Source organism: Polyodon spathula, chromosome 15 (assembly GCF_017654505.1).
Source record: "Polyodon spathula isolate WHYD16114869_AA chromosome 15, ASM1765450v1, whole genome shotgun sequence".
In the NCBI taxonomy this organism is placed as follows: Eukaryota; Metazoa; Chordata; class Actinopteri; order Acipenseriformes; family Polyodontidae; genus Polyodon; species Polyodon spathula.
The window spans coordinates 10,578,512-10,591,340 of NC_054548.1; the positions used below are offsets into that span (position 1 = coordinate 10,578,512).

Sequence of the window (12,829 nt, forward strand, 5' to 3'; positions counted from 1 at the left end):
GGCTTAAAATATATAGTTTTGGGGAGACATTTGTACAACGCTAAATATGTGAGGAAGTTTGTGCCAACCTACCTGCCGAGTTCCTTCAAAAACTGTGTGCAAGTGCACCTAGAAGAATTGATGCTGTTTTGAAGGCAAAGGGTGGTCACATCAAATATTGATTTGATGTAGATTTTTCTTCTGTTCACTCACTTTGCATTTAGTTAATTGATAAATATAATCTATTGCCATATCTATTTTTGAAAGCATTCTTACTTTACAGCATTTTTTCACACCTGCCTAAAACTTTTGCACAATACTGTGTGTGTGTGTATATATATATATATATATATATATATATATATATATATATATATATATATATATATATATATACAGTGCCTTGCAAAAATATCCAGACCCCTGACCAATTCTCTCATATTACTGAATTATTGAAATTTTGTTCTATTCGATATTTTATTTTAAAACACTTAAACTCAAAATCAATTATTGTAAGGTGACATTGATTTTATGTTGGGAAATATTTTTAAGAAAAATAAAATGAAATATTTTGCTTACATAAGTATTCAACCCCCACACATTAATATTTGGTAGAGCCAACTTTCGCTGCAATAACACCTTTAAGTCTTTTGGGTATGTACCACATTTGCACACAGTGTCGGAGTGATTGGCAGATTTGCTCCAGGTTGTACAAGTTGGTTGGACGATGCTTGTAGACCGCAATTTTCAAAAAGTGCCACAGATTCTCAATGGGATTGAGATCAGGACTTTGACTGGGCCACTGTAGGACATTCAACTTTGTGTTCTTGAGCCACTCCAATGTTGCTTTGGCCTTGTGCTTGGGATCATTGTCCTGCTGAAAGGTGAATTTCCTCCCAAGCTTCAGTTTTTTAGCAGACTGAAGCAGATTCTCTTGCAGTATTTTCCTGTATTTTGCTCCATCCATTCTTCCTTCAATTGTAACAAGATGCCCAGTCCCTGCTGATGAGAAGCATCCCCACAGCATGATGCTGCCACCACCATACTTGTAGGGATGGTGTGTCTTGAGGCATGGGCAGTGTTAGGTTTGCGCCACACATAGTGCTTTGAGTTTTAGCCAGAAAGCTCTATCTAGGTCTCAACTGATCACAAAACCTTTTCCCACATCGCAGCTGGGTCACTCTCATGCTTTCTGGTAAACTCCAGACGTGCTTTCAGATGGTACTTTTTGAGTAACGGCTTTTTTCTTGCCACCCTCCCATACAGACCAGTGTTATGCAGAGCTCTTGATACGGTTGACTGGTGCACCATTACTCCATTCCTTATATATAGCATTGCCCCTGCTCTTGACCAGCTTATGCTCAACAAGCACAATTTATATAATGTTCTTCCAGTTTCGAAATGTGATTTAAATGATGCAAAGCCAATTTAGTTAAGTGTGGCAATAAGTAAAGACATGCATTTAGTTCAATTAATTGTAAGTCCTGAAATTGGCATTTTCTGACAGGCGAATTGCAAGAATTTTATAGTCTCCATCTTATGTGACCTGAGACCTTCAGATAACTCATGACGCTCATGACAGTACGACATCCTGGTACTGATGGGTTGTGACAGTCATTAATTGTGCACCTGCAGATGATTGAGGAAGGTGCCAGCTGTCAATACACAATGCCAGAATAAATTACCTGTAGAGAAAAATATTGCATTCACAAGATACTGTAAACTCTCACTAACCCGTTTTATTGTTTTTTATATTTTCATGCATAAAGATTAAGTGTTGACATCCAGTCCTATTCATTCACCTTGAGTGCCCATCTTGATTAGATTGTTAACTATTAGGAGGAGTTAGGAGGTTTGGAGGTCCAGTGGTTAAAGAAAAGGATTTGCTACAAGGAGGTCCCCGTTTCAAATTCCGGCTCAGCCACTGACACTGTGTGTGACCCTAAGCAAGTCATTTAACCTTCTTGTGCTTCGTCTTACGTACAACCAAGGTCTTATTGTAAGTGACTCTGCAGCAGCATAGTTCACTCCCTGGTCTCTGTAAGTCACTTTGGATAAAAGTGTCTGCTAATTGACTAATTAATAATAATAATTAATAACTACAGCAGCTTCATGAGACCACCATTTAGCACTGTATTGAGCTAAAGTTGGTGCCTTTGCAGTCATACTCATATTTCCATGCAGCAAACATTAATTACCATATCTTAGAAACTAAAATTGGATCTGGATTTTTCAAATACAGCTTATGGCAGCTCTTTTTATGTTGGGTCATATGCAGTCCAAGGCATTTACCGGCACGTTTTTTTTTTTTGTTTTTTTTTTTAAAGGCCCAGAAAGTATAAATTGATTTTGAAGTCCCACTGTACTTCCCCGCACTTCTTTAATTTATAATTGATCTGTTTTAAATTATATGTATGAAGTAAGGCTGCCACATTAAAAAAAAAAGTTTAAACCACCTGCTGTAGACAACAGTGTTCAAACAGCACAAGCAAAAACATATATATTCAATTTTTAAAATAATAATCTGGGATTAAGCAGTACTTTACATTTACTAGTAAGGTATACATAACAACAAGTTATTTATACAAATTGCTTTTTTGGAGGGGGGGTGTACACATTTGGGAAAATGTTTGGCTAATTTGAAATCAACGGCATGTTAAGTCTGTCCCAGCTGACACTTCTACTTTCATCAGTACTTCCATAGTACAAACGGTGCTGATCATCAAGTAATTCACAAAATAAAAAATTATTGTAATATATATATATATATATATATATATATATAAATATATATTATATATATATATATATATATATATATATATATATATATATGGAAAACTACAAAGTGGTATATAATTCAGTATGTTAACGTAACATTATTCAGCAGGTTTCAATCGATTTTATGAAGCAAAATGAGTTTTATATTAGCTTTATATTCTAGAATAGAGTGGTATACAGAGAAACCATGATAGAAGGTACAGTAGTGTGGGGACTTCAGTTTTAATAAAGGAAGCCTCTCAGGCCACACAGTTAGACATAACTCTACCCTTTCCACTGTCCCCTGGTGACAGGAAAAAGAACCAGTGATAGATCATGTGAAATGAAGAGACAGGGTAACAAAACCAAGGCAGCATTTTCTGCAGCATGTAACAAACTGTTTTTTAACATAGTTGTCTACCCAAAACATATGTAACAAAATAAATTTTCTTATAGATCAGTAGCTGAATGGATTAGTCACTGTAATTTTACTAGTGTTTGGTATTTTTGATCAAAATACTTGCTGGGATGTGATTTAAGCTCTGCGTTTTATTTGGGGAACTGACATGAACGAGAGGGTCACAATTCCAATACAATTTTACATAAAGTTGATCAGTTTTCATGTTTAGGCAGATTTCTAAATTGCAAACCGAGACTGAATGATGTGTTACTGTACTTGAACCGAAACAACGTATGACGCCGAACCAGTGCAATCAGCTGTTCAGTCGTTACATATTGCAGGATGCCAGGTGCATTTTATAACACCTTCCATTCAGACAGCTAGACTCCAACGTGCCATTGCACTGTTGGTACAGCTCCTAATGCTGGAGTGCCAGCAGAGCACAGAACCACACTTATTTCATATGAATTCTGTAGGATCTGCTTTAAACCTTGACATGTATGCTGAACCAAATGTGTACATAACAATCCAACAGGTAGTGGTTTAAAAACAAAAGGGCAGGGGGAGTCTGAATGTAAAACACCTCCCCAAATACAACACAGTAGATCAGTTGAGCAGAAAATCCTGCACAGGGAGCTTCCCACAGTTTTAAAGAAACTCCAATGTTTCGTGAACAAGAGCACAAAAAAAAGTAATTATTGACCCCTTGAGGAAGTTTCCACCTGCTCTTTTTTATAGAGGTGAAAGCACTTTTTACGTGGTGCTGACTTAGGTTATTAATATCGTATTAGCTGCACTGTCAGGTACTAATCTTTTGAATAAATAATGGATTGGCTCCACATACCAGTCCCTGAGCCCTTTTAAGTCGATGGAGAGCAACATTGACATTTGGGTTGTTCTAAACCCACCAGGAAAAAAATGATGCATTGCTGTCAGAGCTGTACAGTGTCTCCTGTGCCATTTAGGGATTACTGCCATGTAAAGCCTTGACTTCTAACTAAGCCAGTCCAACTATGTCTCACTTGCTGAACTGCCATCATTAAACAGAGAGTCATCACTGTATAACACTGCTTGAATAATCAGTTGAATTCCACATTATCTCCGATTTGATGGAGTCCACGATGCACGCCTATTTTTTTCAATTGCTGTATAACACACCGCTGTGTATAACAGGCTGCATCTCTTATATAACATGCATTTCTTGTATAACACTCGCTCCTTGTATAATGAATACCCTTTGTAGGATGCTTGGGCCGACATTACCCACATACGTAGATATTGGCATTCGATAACCCTATAATCTGTAACCTGAAAATGTTAAGCAGAGTTTCTGTTACCGTAATTATCTAATTATGTGCACTCCTTTACACATTTTAGGAGAATATATGCATGTTATTGGTTAACTATTAGCACACACCGATTGTTCTAACATTTGTAAAAGGGTATGCACACTAATCAGATGATTACTGTAACCCATGCTAACCCCCAGTCATGCATTTCTCATACTCACCCAGGTTGTGTGAATTGTTAGTTTGAATAGTTAGCAACATCCTACAGAACTGCTTGCTGCATTTTTTGTTTGGCGGTTTGTATATATGCCTAAAATATAAATAAAACTGAATCTGTTTGAAACCTCAGCAGGGCTTTCTCATGCTGCATTCCATCAAGAAGTACAGAGGTTATTATACCCTACGGGGTTTGTGGGCTGTGTACCCCTACTCACAATAGTACTGTTAAAGAAAATACACTTTCAAGTTCTGCTTGAGCAGGTCTGAAAGGGTCAGTTTAAGATCTAGGCTTTCCTCCGCAGGCATACACGTTACTCTAGTTACAAGATCTTTATTGTGTGGGGCTTGAGGTACAGTAAGCCCCGACTTTGAACAACCATTATACTGTGATTTGAAGGAAATGTTAGCGACCCTACCTGCCTTTATTTATTTATTTATTTATTTATTTTTAACACTGGCAACATTCGAGAGTGCCTAAATTTTTTAGATTTAGTCTGGCCTTACATCACACAGATAGAGCTGTTTATTTAATAATAATAATAATAATAATAATAATAATAATAATAATAATAATAATAATAATAATATATACACTCCCTCCTAACTAGCTCTTCATTATACTCCCTTTGTCATAATGCAGTGAGTTGTACATATACTGGGTTTTAATTACACCAGTTTGGGAGTCCATGTGCAGCATGAGAATGGGTTTATATTCCATAGGAAAAATGTATTTGAATGACACTCCTCCTCCCTTCCATGGCACATAATGTTTGCTGTGAATTAATATACCACTAAATATAGGTACAGAAAGTCTCATGGTTAACGTTGTTCCAGTACTTTTTTCTATAGGATTAACTTAAGAATCTTTACCAATTTGTTATGAAAATCTTACATGGTGCCCGACCTCTCTATTTTCGGTGTCATGGCACCAGTGAAGCGATATCTTTTCCATGGGGAAATGAAATTAGTCTTTTTGCGTCTTGCCACTTGGAACAAAAAAAATCAGTGTCCTGTTCCTTGCATACTAGTTTTGATGGTACACTCCGAATCAGTCTCTGATAACTGACGCGTATTTTAAATGCTTGCAGAGTCAAGAGTCACACACAATTATCTGATTCAGTCATCCTTGTGATACAATGAAGAGAACATTAGGAGCTTCTATTGAAAACTACAGTACTAGTTTAAGAAGCCTAACACTTTATCTTGTAAAAATGCTGACAAAGAAAACAGCAAAAGTGTGGCACTTTGTACCCTGGGGCAACAACGTAAATGTGCATGGAAACAAGGTGTATAAGCTACGATTTGGTGGGGTAGGAATGAGACGCCAGCGTGTTGGAATGTGCGTCCATGCAGTTCATGCAATCTGTGTCCCGCAACCCACCAAATTTTGGAAGTAATCAGCCAAAAAGTAGGCAAACTGTATTTTTTAAACCAGCCAAAAACCACACTTAAATGTAATGTATATTGCAAAAGCATAAATAAGAGCTACACATTTAATTCAAATTAAAAAGAAAAAACAGGTAAGTAATAATGTTACAAACTTTTTTTTTTTTTTTTTTTTTAATTTATATTCTGCTTTGCTTGTTTTTTTCTCACAATTTACAGTACAGTACACTGTTTTTTTATCTGATGAGATCAAATGTGGAAGGTCCTGGGGGGTCTTTAAAATAAATTTAAAAGCAACTCTAATTGTACTGATACAGTTCTTAAATTGGTGACTAATACAAAAAAATAACTGAGCGTTTGTTCAATTCATACTTTTATGGGGGGGTGGGGGGGGGGGATTGACGTGATATACTTATACTCTTGACCTAGTGATGAACCCTTAATCGAAAGGAATAGAAAAAAACATTTATGATAAAAATAACCAAACCAACAAACACATCATTACCCTCTTTAGATGCTTTCAAATGTGACTCAAAAAAATCACAATCTGGCAGCACCAATCAAAAGTAGCCTAAAAGTCACATGCAAGACACCTACATTACCTATTAAATGTTACCTCGAGTTCAATGTACACATAAAATGCGGATTTGTATCACTTGTTTAAGAAAAATCTATATTTTAATTGACGTTCCAGTAATTTCAGATTTAGGACTACACCACTGGTTAACACAAAGATGTAAATAATGGGTGATATTATTGGAAAGCATGGGCTTCAGTTCCTTTCTTATGCAGATGACACACAGATCTATTTAAAAATAATTTCTAACACAGATACAGTCCTATCCGCTTGTTTGTCAGATAGTCAAACCTTGAAAGTGAATGCTAGTAAAACTGAGCTCTTGGTTACTGGATTGAACACTCAGTTTTGCTCAGTTACTGGGTGTTCATGCCATTTTGGTGACTGTTTTGTAGATGCCTCTTTGTTAGTATACAGCTTAGGTGTTGACTTGACTCAAAAGCTTTTATTTGAAAAATATATCTCTTCAATGGTAAAGACAGGGTTTTATTATTTAAAGAAAATTACCAGTGTGTCATTTTCTGCCCCCTGGGGATGCTGAGATTCTCGTTCATGCATTTGTTACATCTTGGTTGGATTATTGTAATGCTCTTTTTGTTAATCTTCCTGTTCGCTCTTTGCAGCAGCAAAAAGGGTTCTTACCGGTACCAAGCGGACAGAACAAATTACTCCGGTCCTTAAGCATTTGCATTGGCTTCCTATACAGTCCCATGTTTCCTGTAAAATATTATTGTTGACCTACAAGGCTTTGCATGGTCCACGTCCTGGTTATATAATGGACTTTCTTAGCCCTTACACCCCTGGGAGGCAGTTTAGATCTTCTAACTCTGGATTGTTAAAATGTATGCTTCCAAAACGTGTTGCGCTCGGAGGGTGTCATTTTTAGCTGTGTTGCTCCTTTTCTTTGGAACTCTCTACCAACTTTTATTAGTAGCCAAATTTAAAAATAACCTTAACTCACTTATTCTCCGCAATATTTTTTTAACTGTTTGACTCTACTGCAGCCTGCACTGTAATATATTGTACATTTATGGTGATCAGTTTTATCTCTATGTTTATCTATTTTATTGTATTTTATTTATTTATGTACATATAGAATTTTTTAACTGATTAATTTGCTATAGACTGTGTCTTGTAATGTTGATTTGTGTTTGTTTTGTTTATAATAAATTAAAGCCAAAATAAGAGTACATTTTAAGGGAGAGAACTTATAACATTTCAATCTTGCCCCCAAACAACCCATTAGGAGACAGATATTCAAAACAACAAATTTCACAGCCGATGTGCATATATTTTTGCTTTCTGTTATTTGGTAAAAGTTTAAAGCTCATTAGTGCCCCCTGGTGGAGGTACCAGGTACTGATTTGTATGGTTCTCGTCTTGTACTGTAAATGCTCTCTTTGTTTGATCAATACTTTACATGCAAGCTGCCAATCGTAACTTTAACCTGACACAGCAGGGTAATACGTTTTACAACCATATCTTTTTTTCAAAAACTGGATATAATAATAAAGCCTGCGTTTGGTTTCAAATTCATTTAGAAAAATGGAGTACAAGCCCTCACACTGACAGCACGCTGTATTTATATAATTACATGCTAAGTAAACATTACTGAAAGTGCCCTTTTACTACATAGTATTCGCATAATATAAAGGAAATGGGGGGGGGGGGGAAACAACCCTATAAATGGTGTTCAAGTGAAAATCTTACTTTACTTGCACTTTACTGCTCCAGAGAAAATGCTGTAGAAACAGGTGATTTGTTCATTAGATGAATGGACACAATGTTGCATTTTTGACTGTCTGAAAAAAAAGTTTCAATGTAAGAAAACATGCAAAATTATTTTCTTGAAAACTTATATTCTTAAAACATATTTTATTAATATTACTACTATAGTATTGACAACTAATTAAGATTGTGTGTCTTATTGCAGTCATATTGTATCCTGATTTATCTAACTTGTGCTCAATGTGCCAAGTTGGAATTTAGTGTCCTGGGGGAGGCATATTCTGCAAAACTGGGAAGATCCAGGGAAAACAGGGACAGGTGGCAACCCTCCTCAAGCCCAACAAACCAAAGTCAAACCAAAGAGCAATCCAGATCACAACCACAGTTCCACAGTGATCACAGTGTTGCTCAACTTGCAGAAAGCCTTGCCAATACCAAATCAAAGCTACATTGATAGTGCTTTGAAAGAGCAGTCCCATTTTGCCAGTGTCCAATCTGCAGTAGATCAGATTACTCATCCCTATCTGTAGTACTTTATCATTCTACTCACACTATTTATCACACAGCTTCGTATCATTTTATCATCTCTGCTTTGTGAAAGGTTGGAAGGCGTATATTATTTGTTTATCAGCTGTCTGCTTTATTTAGAGGAATTGGTTTGTTTCAGAATTTGATCTTTCCTGTACAGTCATGGTTGTTGGAGGCACAAATTGGGACACTCTTCCTTTGGTTAAACTTTCCAGTTCAATACTTGCTGAACTGCACACGCTTGTGAAGTTAGTCTATATCAGGGGTCCAACCCTGGTCCTGGACAGCCCCTACCCAGCAGGTATTATAGGTGTCTTTACATCATTCGTTAGCTAAAGATATGGAACACTTGTTAATCTTGACTAATTAAGCCAATAACTGGTTCGATTAAGTAACTGAGAGATTGTTTGAAACGAAAACCAGCAACCACAGTAGCTCTCCAGGACCAGGGTTGGAGACCCCTGGTCTATAGAGACCTGTTATCTCCGACGCCCACCCTTGATGTGTACACATCTTGTTTCCATGGAATCTTTGCAGCCTAATAACTGATCATAATCATAACCTTTTCCTGAACAGCTTCATGATGCCGCTTACAGTCTGCTTTAGGTGCATGCAGTGCAGCTCTGTTATATGTGTGTTGTGAATAATACTCTGAGTAGACACTGCTGTATGTACAGCATTCAGGTTTTGCAAGTGACCTTTAAGATAACAGAGCTTTTGGTGCAGTTCCATTGTGTGAGAGATAAAACATTGCAAATGGCAGCTGTGACTGCAATACTGTATGAAGCAAATGCGGTTTACAAATGGATATTTAAAATGGTAATGCATGTAACACTGACATGTTGAGAACACAATAGTACCAATAATAATAATAATAATAATAATAATAATAATAATAATAATAATAATCAGTAGTACATTTAGATAATTATTTTGGCTGGAAGTCTTTATTAATGTTGTAATGTGCTGTAATTATTAAACGTTATAATTAACACATGTAAAGACACCTTGTTGAAGCACTTGTCTTACTATAGTTCTTACTATAGAACTTCTATGTATTTTTTGTTATTGAGTTTTTAAACCAGGGCCCTTTCGCCATTTTGTTAGCATGTTTTACATCAGCTGAGAAGGTGTGGTTTCAACATTCTTTACAGTGGGCATTGTTAGTACGTTTAAGGTAAGGTGCATAGTTTGTGCCTGTGTTACTGCTCAACTGTATTTGCTTGCAAGGGAGTTGCAATAGTGGCACTGTAACTTTTTCTCTTTTTTTCTAATTATCATTTAATTATTTTTCTTGACCCCGACTAAGCCTTTAAGATACCTATTTTGGGGCAGGGTAAAGTCTACTTAAAAAAAAAAAAAAAGAAGAAGAAAAAGGTATTAGCTCATAATTGTTTATTTGTGGAAATGAGGACACTGGGACATGCAGAGGGTATTTGAAACAACGGTGAACTGCATGATTAGAAGACTGGTCTAAAAAAATATTGCTGCTGACTCTTCCCTGACGTGAATGAAGTCACTGCAGTCATAGCTGTGCCATCCCTCAGAGGAAATTATAGATTTGTTTATGGTTGACCATCTACCACATTAGATGTCCCTCACTGCTATTAATTTTCACATTACTTTACTAGCAGTTTCATTACCGTAAGCCGCACATCATTTTCTGTCAGACAGGGAATGCAGCTGTTACATTATGGATTTCTTTGTTAGGTTCAGAGAGTAGGCTGTGGCATATAATGTAAAATTACTCAGTGAGCAGTACCTAATATGATGTGTACATATTACAGAGGCCAGATGAGACAGCGTTATAAATCTATCAGTATTGTTGAATAAGAGTTAGGATGAAGAAGACAGTTTTGGAGTGAATTGTACACAAGCTTTGTAAAACATAAAGCACATGTATATATTTTTATATTAGTTTTGGGCAATGGTGTTACCATTTCTTAAATTAGTTTTAAATAACTACTAAATAACAAAACAAATAAGTAAACAGTAAATAAAATCAAATACAATTTCCATTTTGATTCATACCATTTGATGCATTGATTTTGTTCCCAAAAACTCAAATTTCTAGTTAAGATTGAGAAATTGGTACAAACTCCCTGTCTGGGAGCTCTATTTGGGTTTACCTGGAATCATTTTTAATATCTTCATGTCGTATGTTTTGCATTGCATATGGAGAAGTACTTAGCATTATACAAAACGTAACGTATACGTACATGTACATGTATGCTTTTTAAATTTAATGTAAAATATATATTATACCGAAAATGGCATATTATATATACATATATATATATATATATATATATATATATATATATATATATATATATATATATATATATATATATATATATATATATATATATATATATACACACACACACAAAGCTCTGGAAAAAATTAAGAGACCACTGCAAAATTATCAGTTTCTATGGTTTTACTATTTATAGGTATGTGTTTGGGTAAAATGAACATTTTTGTTTATTTCTATAAACTACTGACAACATTCCTCCCAAATTCCAAATAAAAATATTGTCATTTAGAGCATTTATTTGCAGAAAATGACAACTGGTTAAAATAACAAAAAAGATGCAGTGTTGTCAGACCTCGAATAATGCAAAGAAAATAAGTCCAGATTCATTTTTAAACAACACAATACTAATGTTTTAACTTAGGAAGAGTTCAGAAATCAATATTTGGTGGACTAACCCTGATTTTCAAGCACAGCTTTCATGCATATTGGCATGCTCTCCACCAGTCTTTCACATTGAATATATTATTTATTATTAAATATGTCCTATAATAGCTTATGGTTAAGGTTTGGGATGAGCAGATGTTTAAAACAGGTGTGCTATATTTTAAGTATCTAATGAAAAGTCGAATGAAACATAGATAGATTCTAAATAGGCTGCTCAGATGCATTATGTTGTCAAGCATAGATAGATGCTTCATGTTGAAATCATTTCACTGCCAGTGAATTAAATTGGGCAATGGCAGTGCAAGGCTGATTTATTCTCTGAGCTTACAGGACAGGGTGAGGCTGCAGCTGCTGTTAACATTAACATTTTCAGTGCTTTTAAAAAATAAAATCCTCTATTTTTTCCCATTTTCTCTTGCAGGAAGTCCTGCTAATCTGACCTGTCGGGCCTTTTTTGGATACAGTGGAGACGTGAGCCCTTTAATTTACTGGATGAAAGGGGAAAAGTTTATTGAAGATCTGGATGAAAGCCGGGTTCGAGAAAGCGACATCAGGTAAAATAAATAAGTAAATAAAAGAAGTGTGATACCCATAGTTAAATGAAAGAGGCAAAATGTACGCACTACTACAACCTTTTTCATTGCAGACTAAAACCATGTTTTATTCAACAAGCTCACAATTTTCTGAATGCAGTAAGGATTTTCGACCCACAATAAGTTTGTAGTTTGGATAAAGAAACCTTCCCGTTAGATTCTATTCCAGGGTTTGATACTTACTGTAAATCAGAAATGGAAGGATATTGGCTATATGCAAAAGGAAACGGTAGTGGAATTTCTTTGACCAAATTTTGTAGAAATGCAGAATAAGTATTTCCCAATTTAGCAAGATATTTAAAGTATTTCCCAATTTAGCTAAAAGATATTTGTCAATTTTTACCAATTTTGTGAATGCTGAAAGTGTTTCTTCATATCGACACATTTTCACAGAGAAATGTCAATCCACAAAGACTGGCTCAACCAACTGATGATGCTTAAGTTTAACAAAAATATAACGCACAAGAACTGAGACTGGATTTTTTTTTGTCTTTAATCTAAACATAAGAAACAGTTATGGGCTCCTTATGGACAGCTTTTTTTTTTTGCATTATATTTAGGGCTTCTGATTTTTGGTTTTAACTGATAAAACACCCCCGATACAAAAAAAAAAAAAAAAAAAAGAAATCGGTGGACAGCCAATAAACATTGGAAAAACTGTGGAAA

General features: G+C 35.5%; 1 protein-coding gene across 2 annotated transcripts in view; it reads left to right on the plus strand.

Moving 5' to 3' along the window:
- The first annotated feature begins 11,996 nt into the window (after window positions 1–11,996).
- LOC121327680 (interleukin-1 receptor accessory protein-like 1) overlaps window positions 11,997–12,829 on the plus strand; it is a 39,164-nt gene continuing 38,331 nt past the window's right edge. For both annotated transcript variants that reach the window (XM_041271824.1, XM_041271825.1), the window contains exon 1: window positions 11,997–12,124. In XM_041271824.1, the coding sequence (XP_041127758.1) occupies window positions 12,063–12,124 (62 nt within the window). In that variant the 5' untranslated portion in view covers window positions 11,997–12,062. The remainder of the gene's footprint in view (window positions 12,125–12,829) is intronic.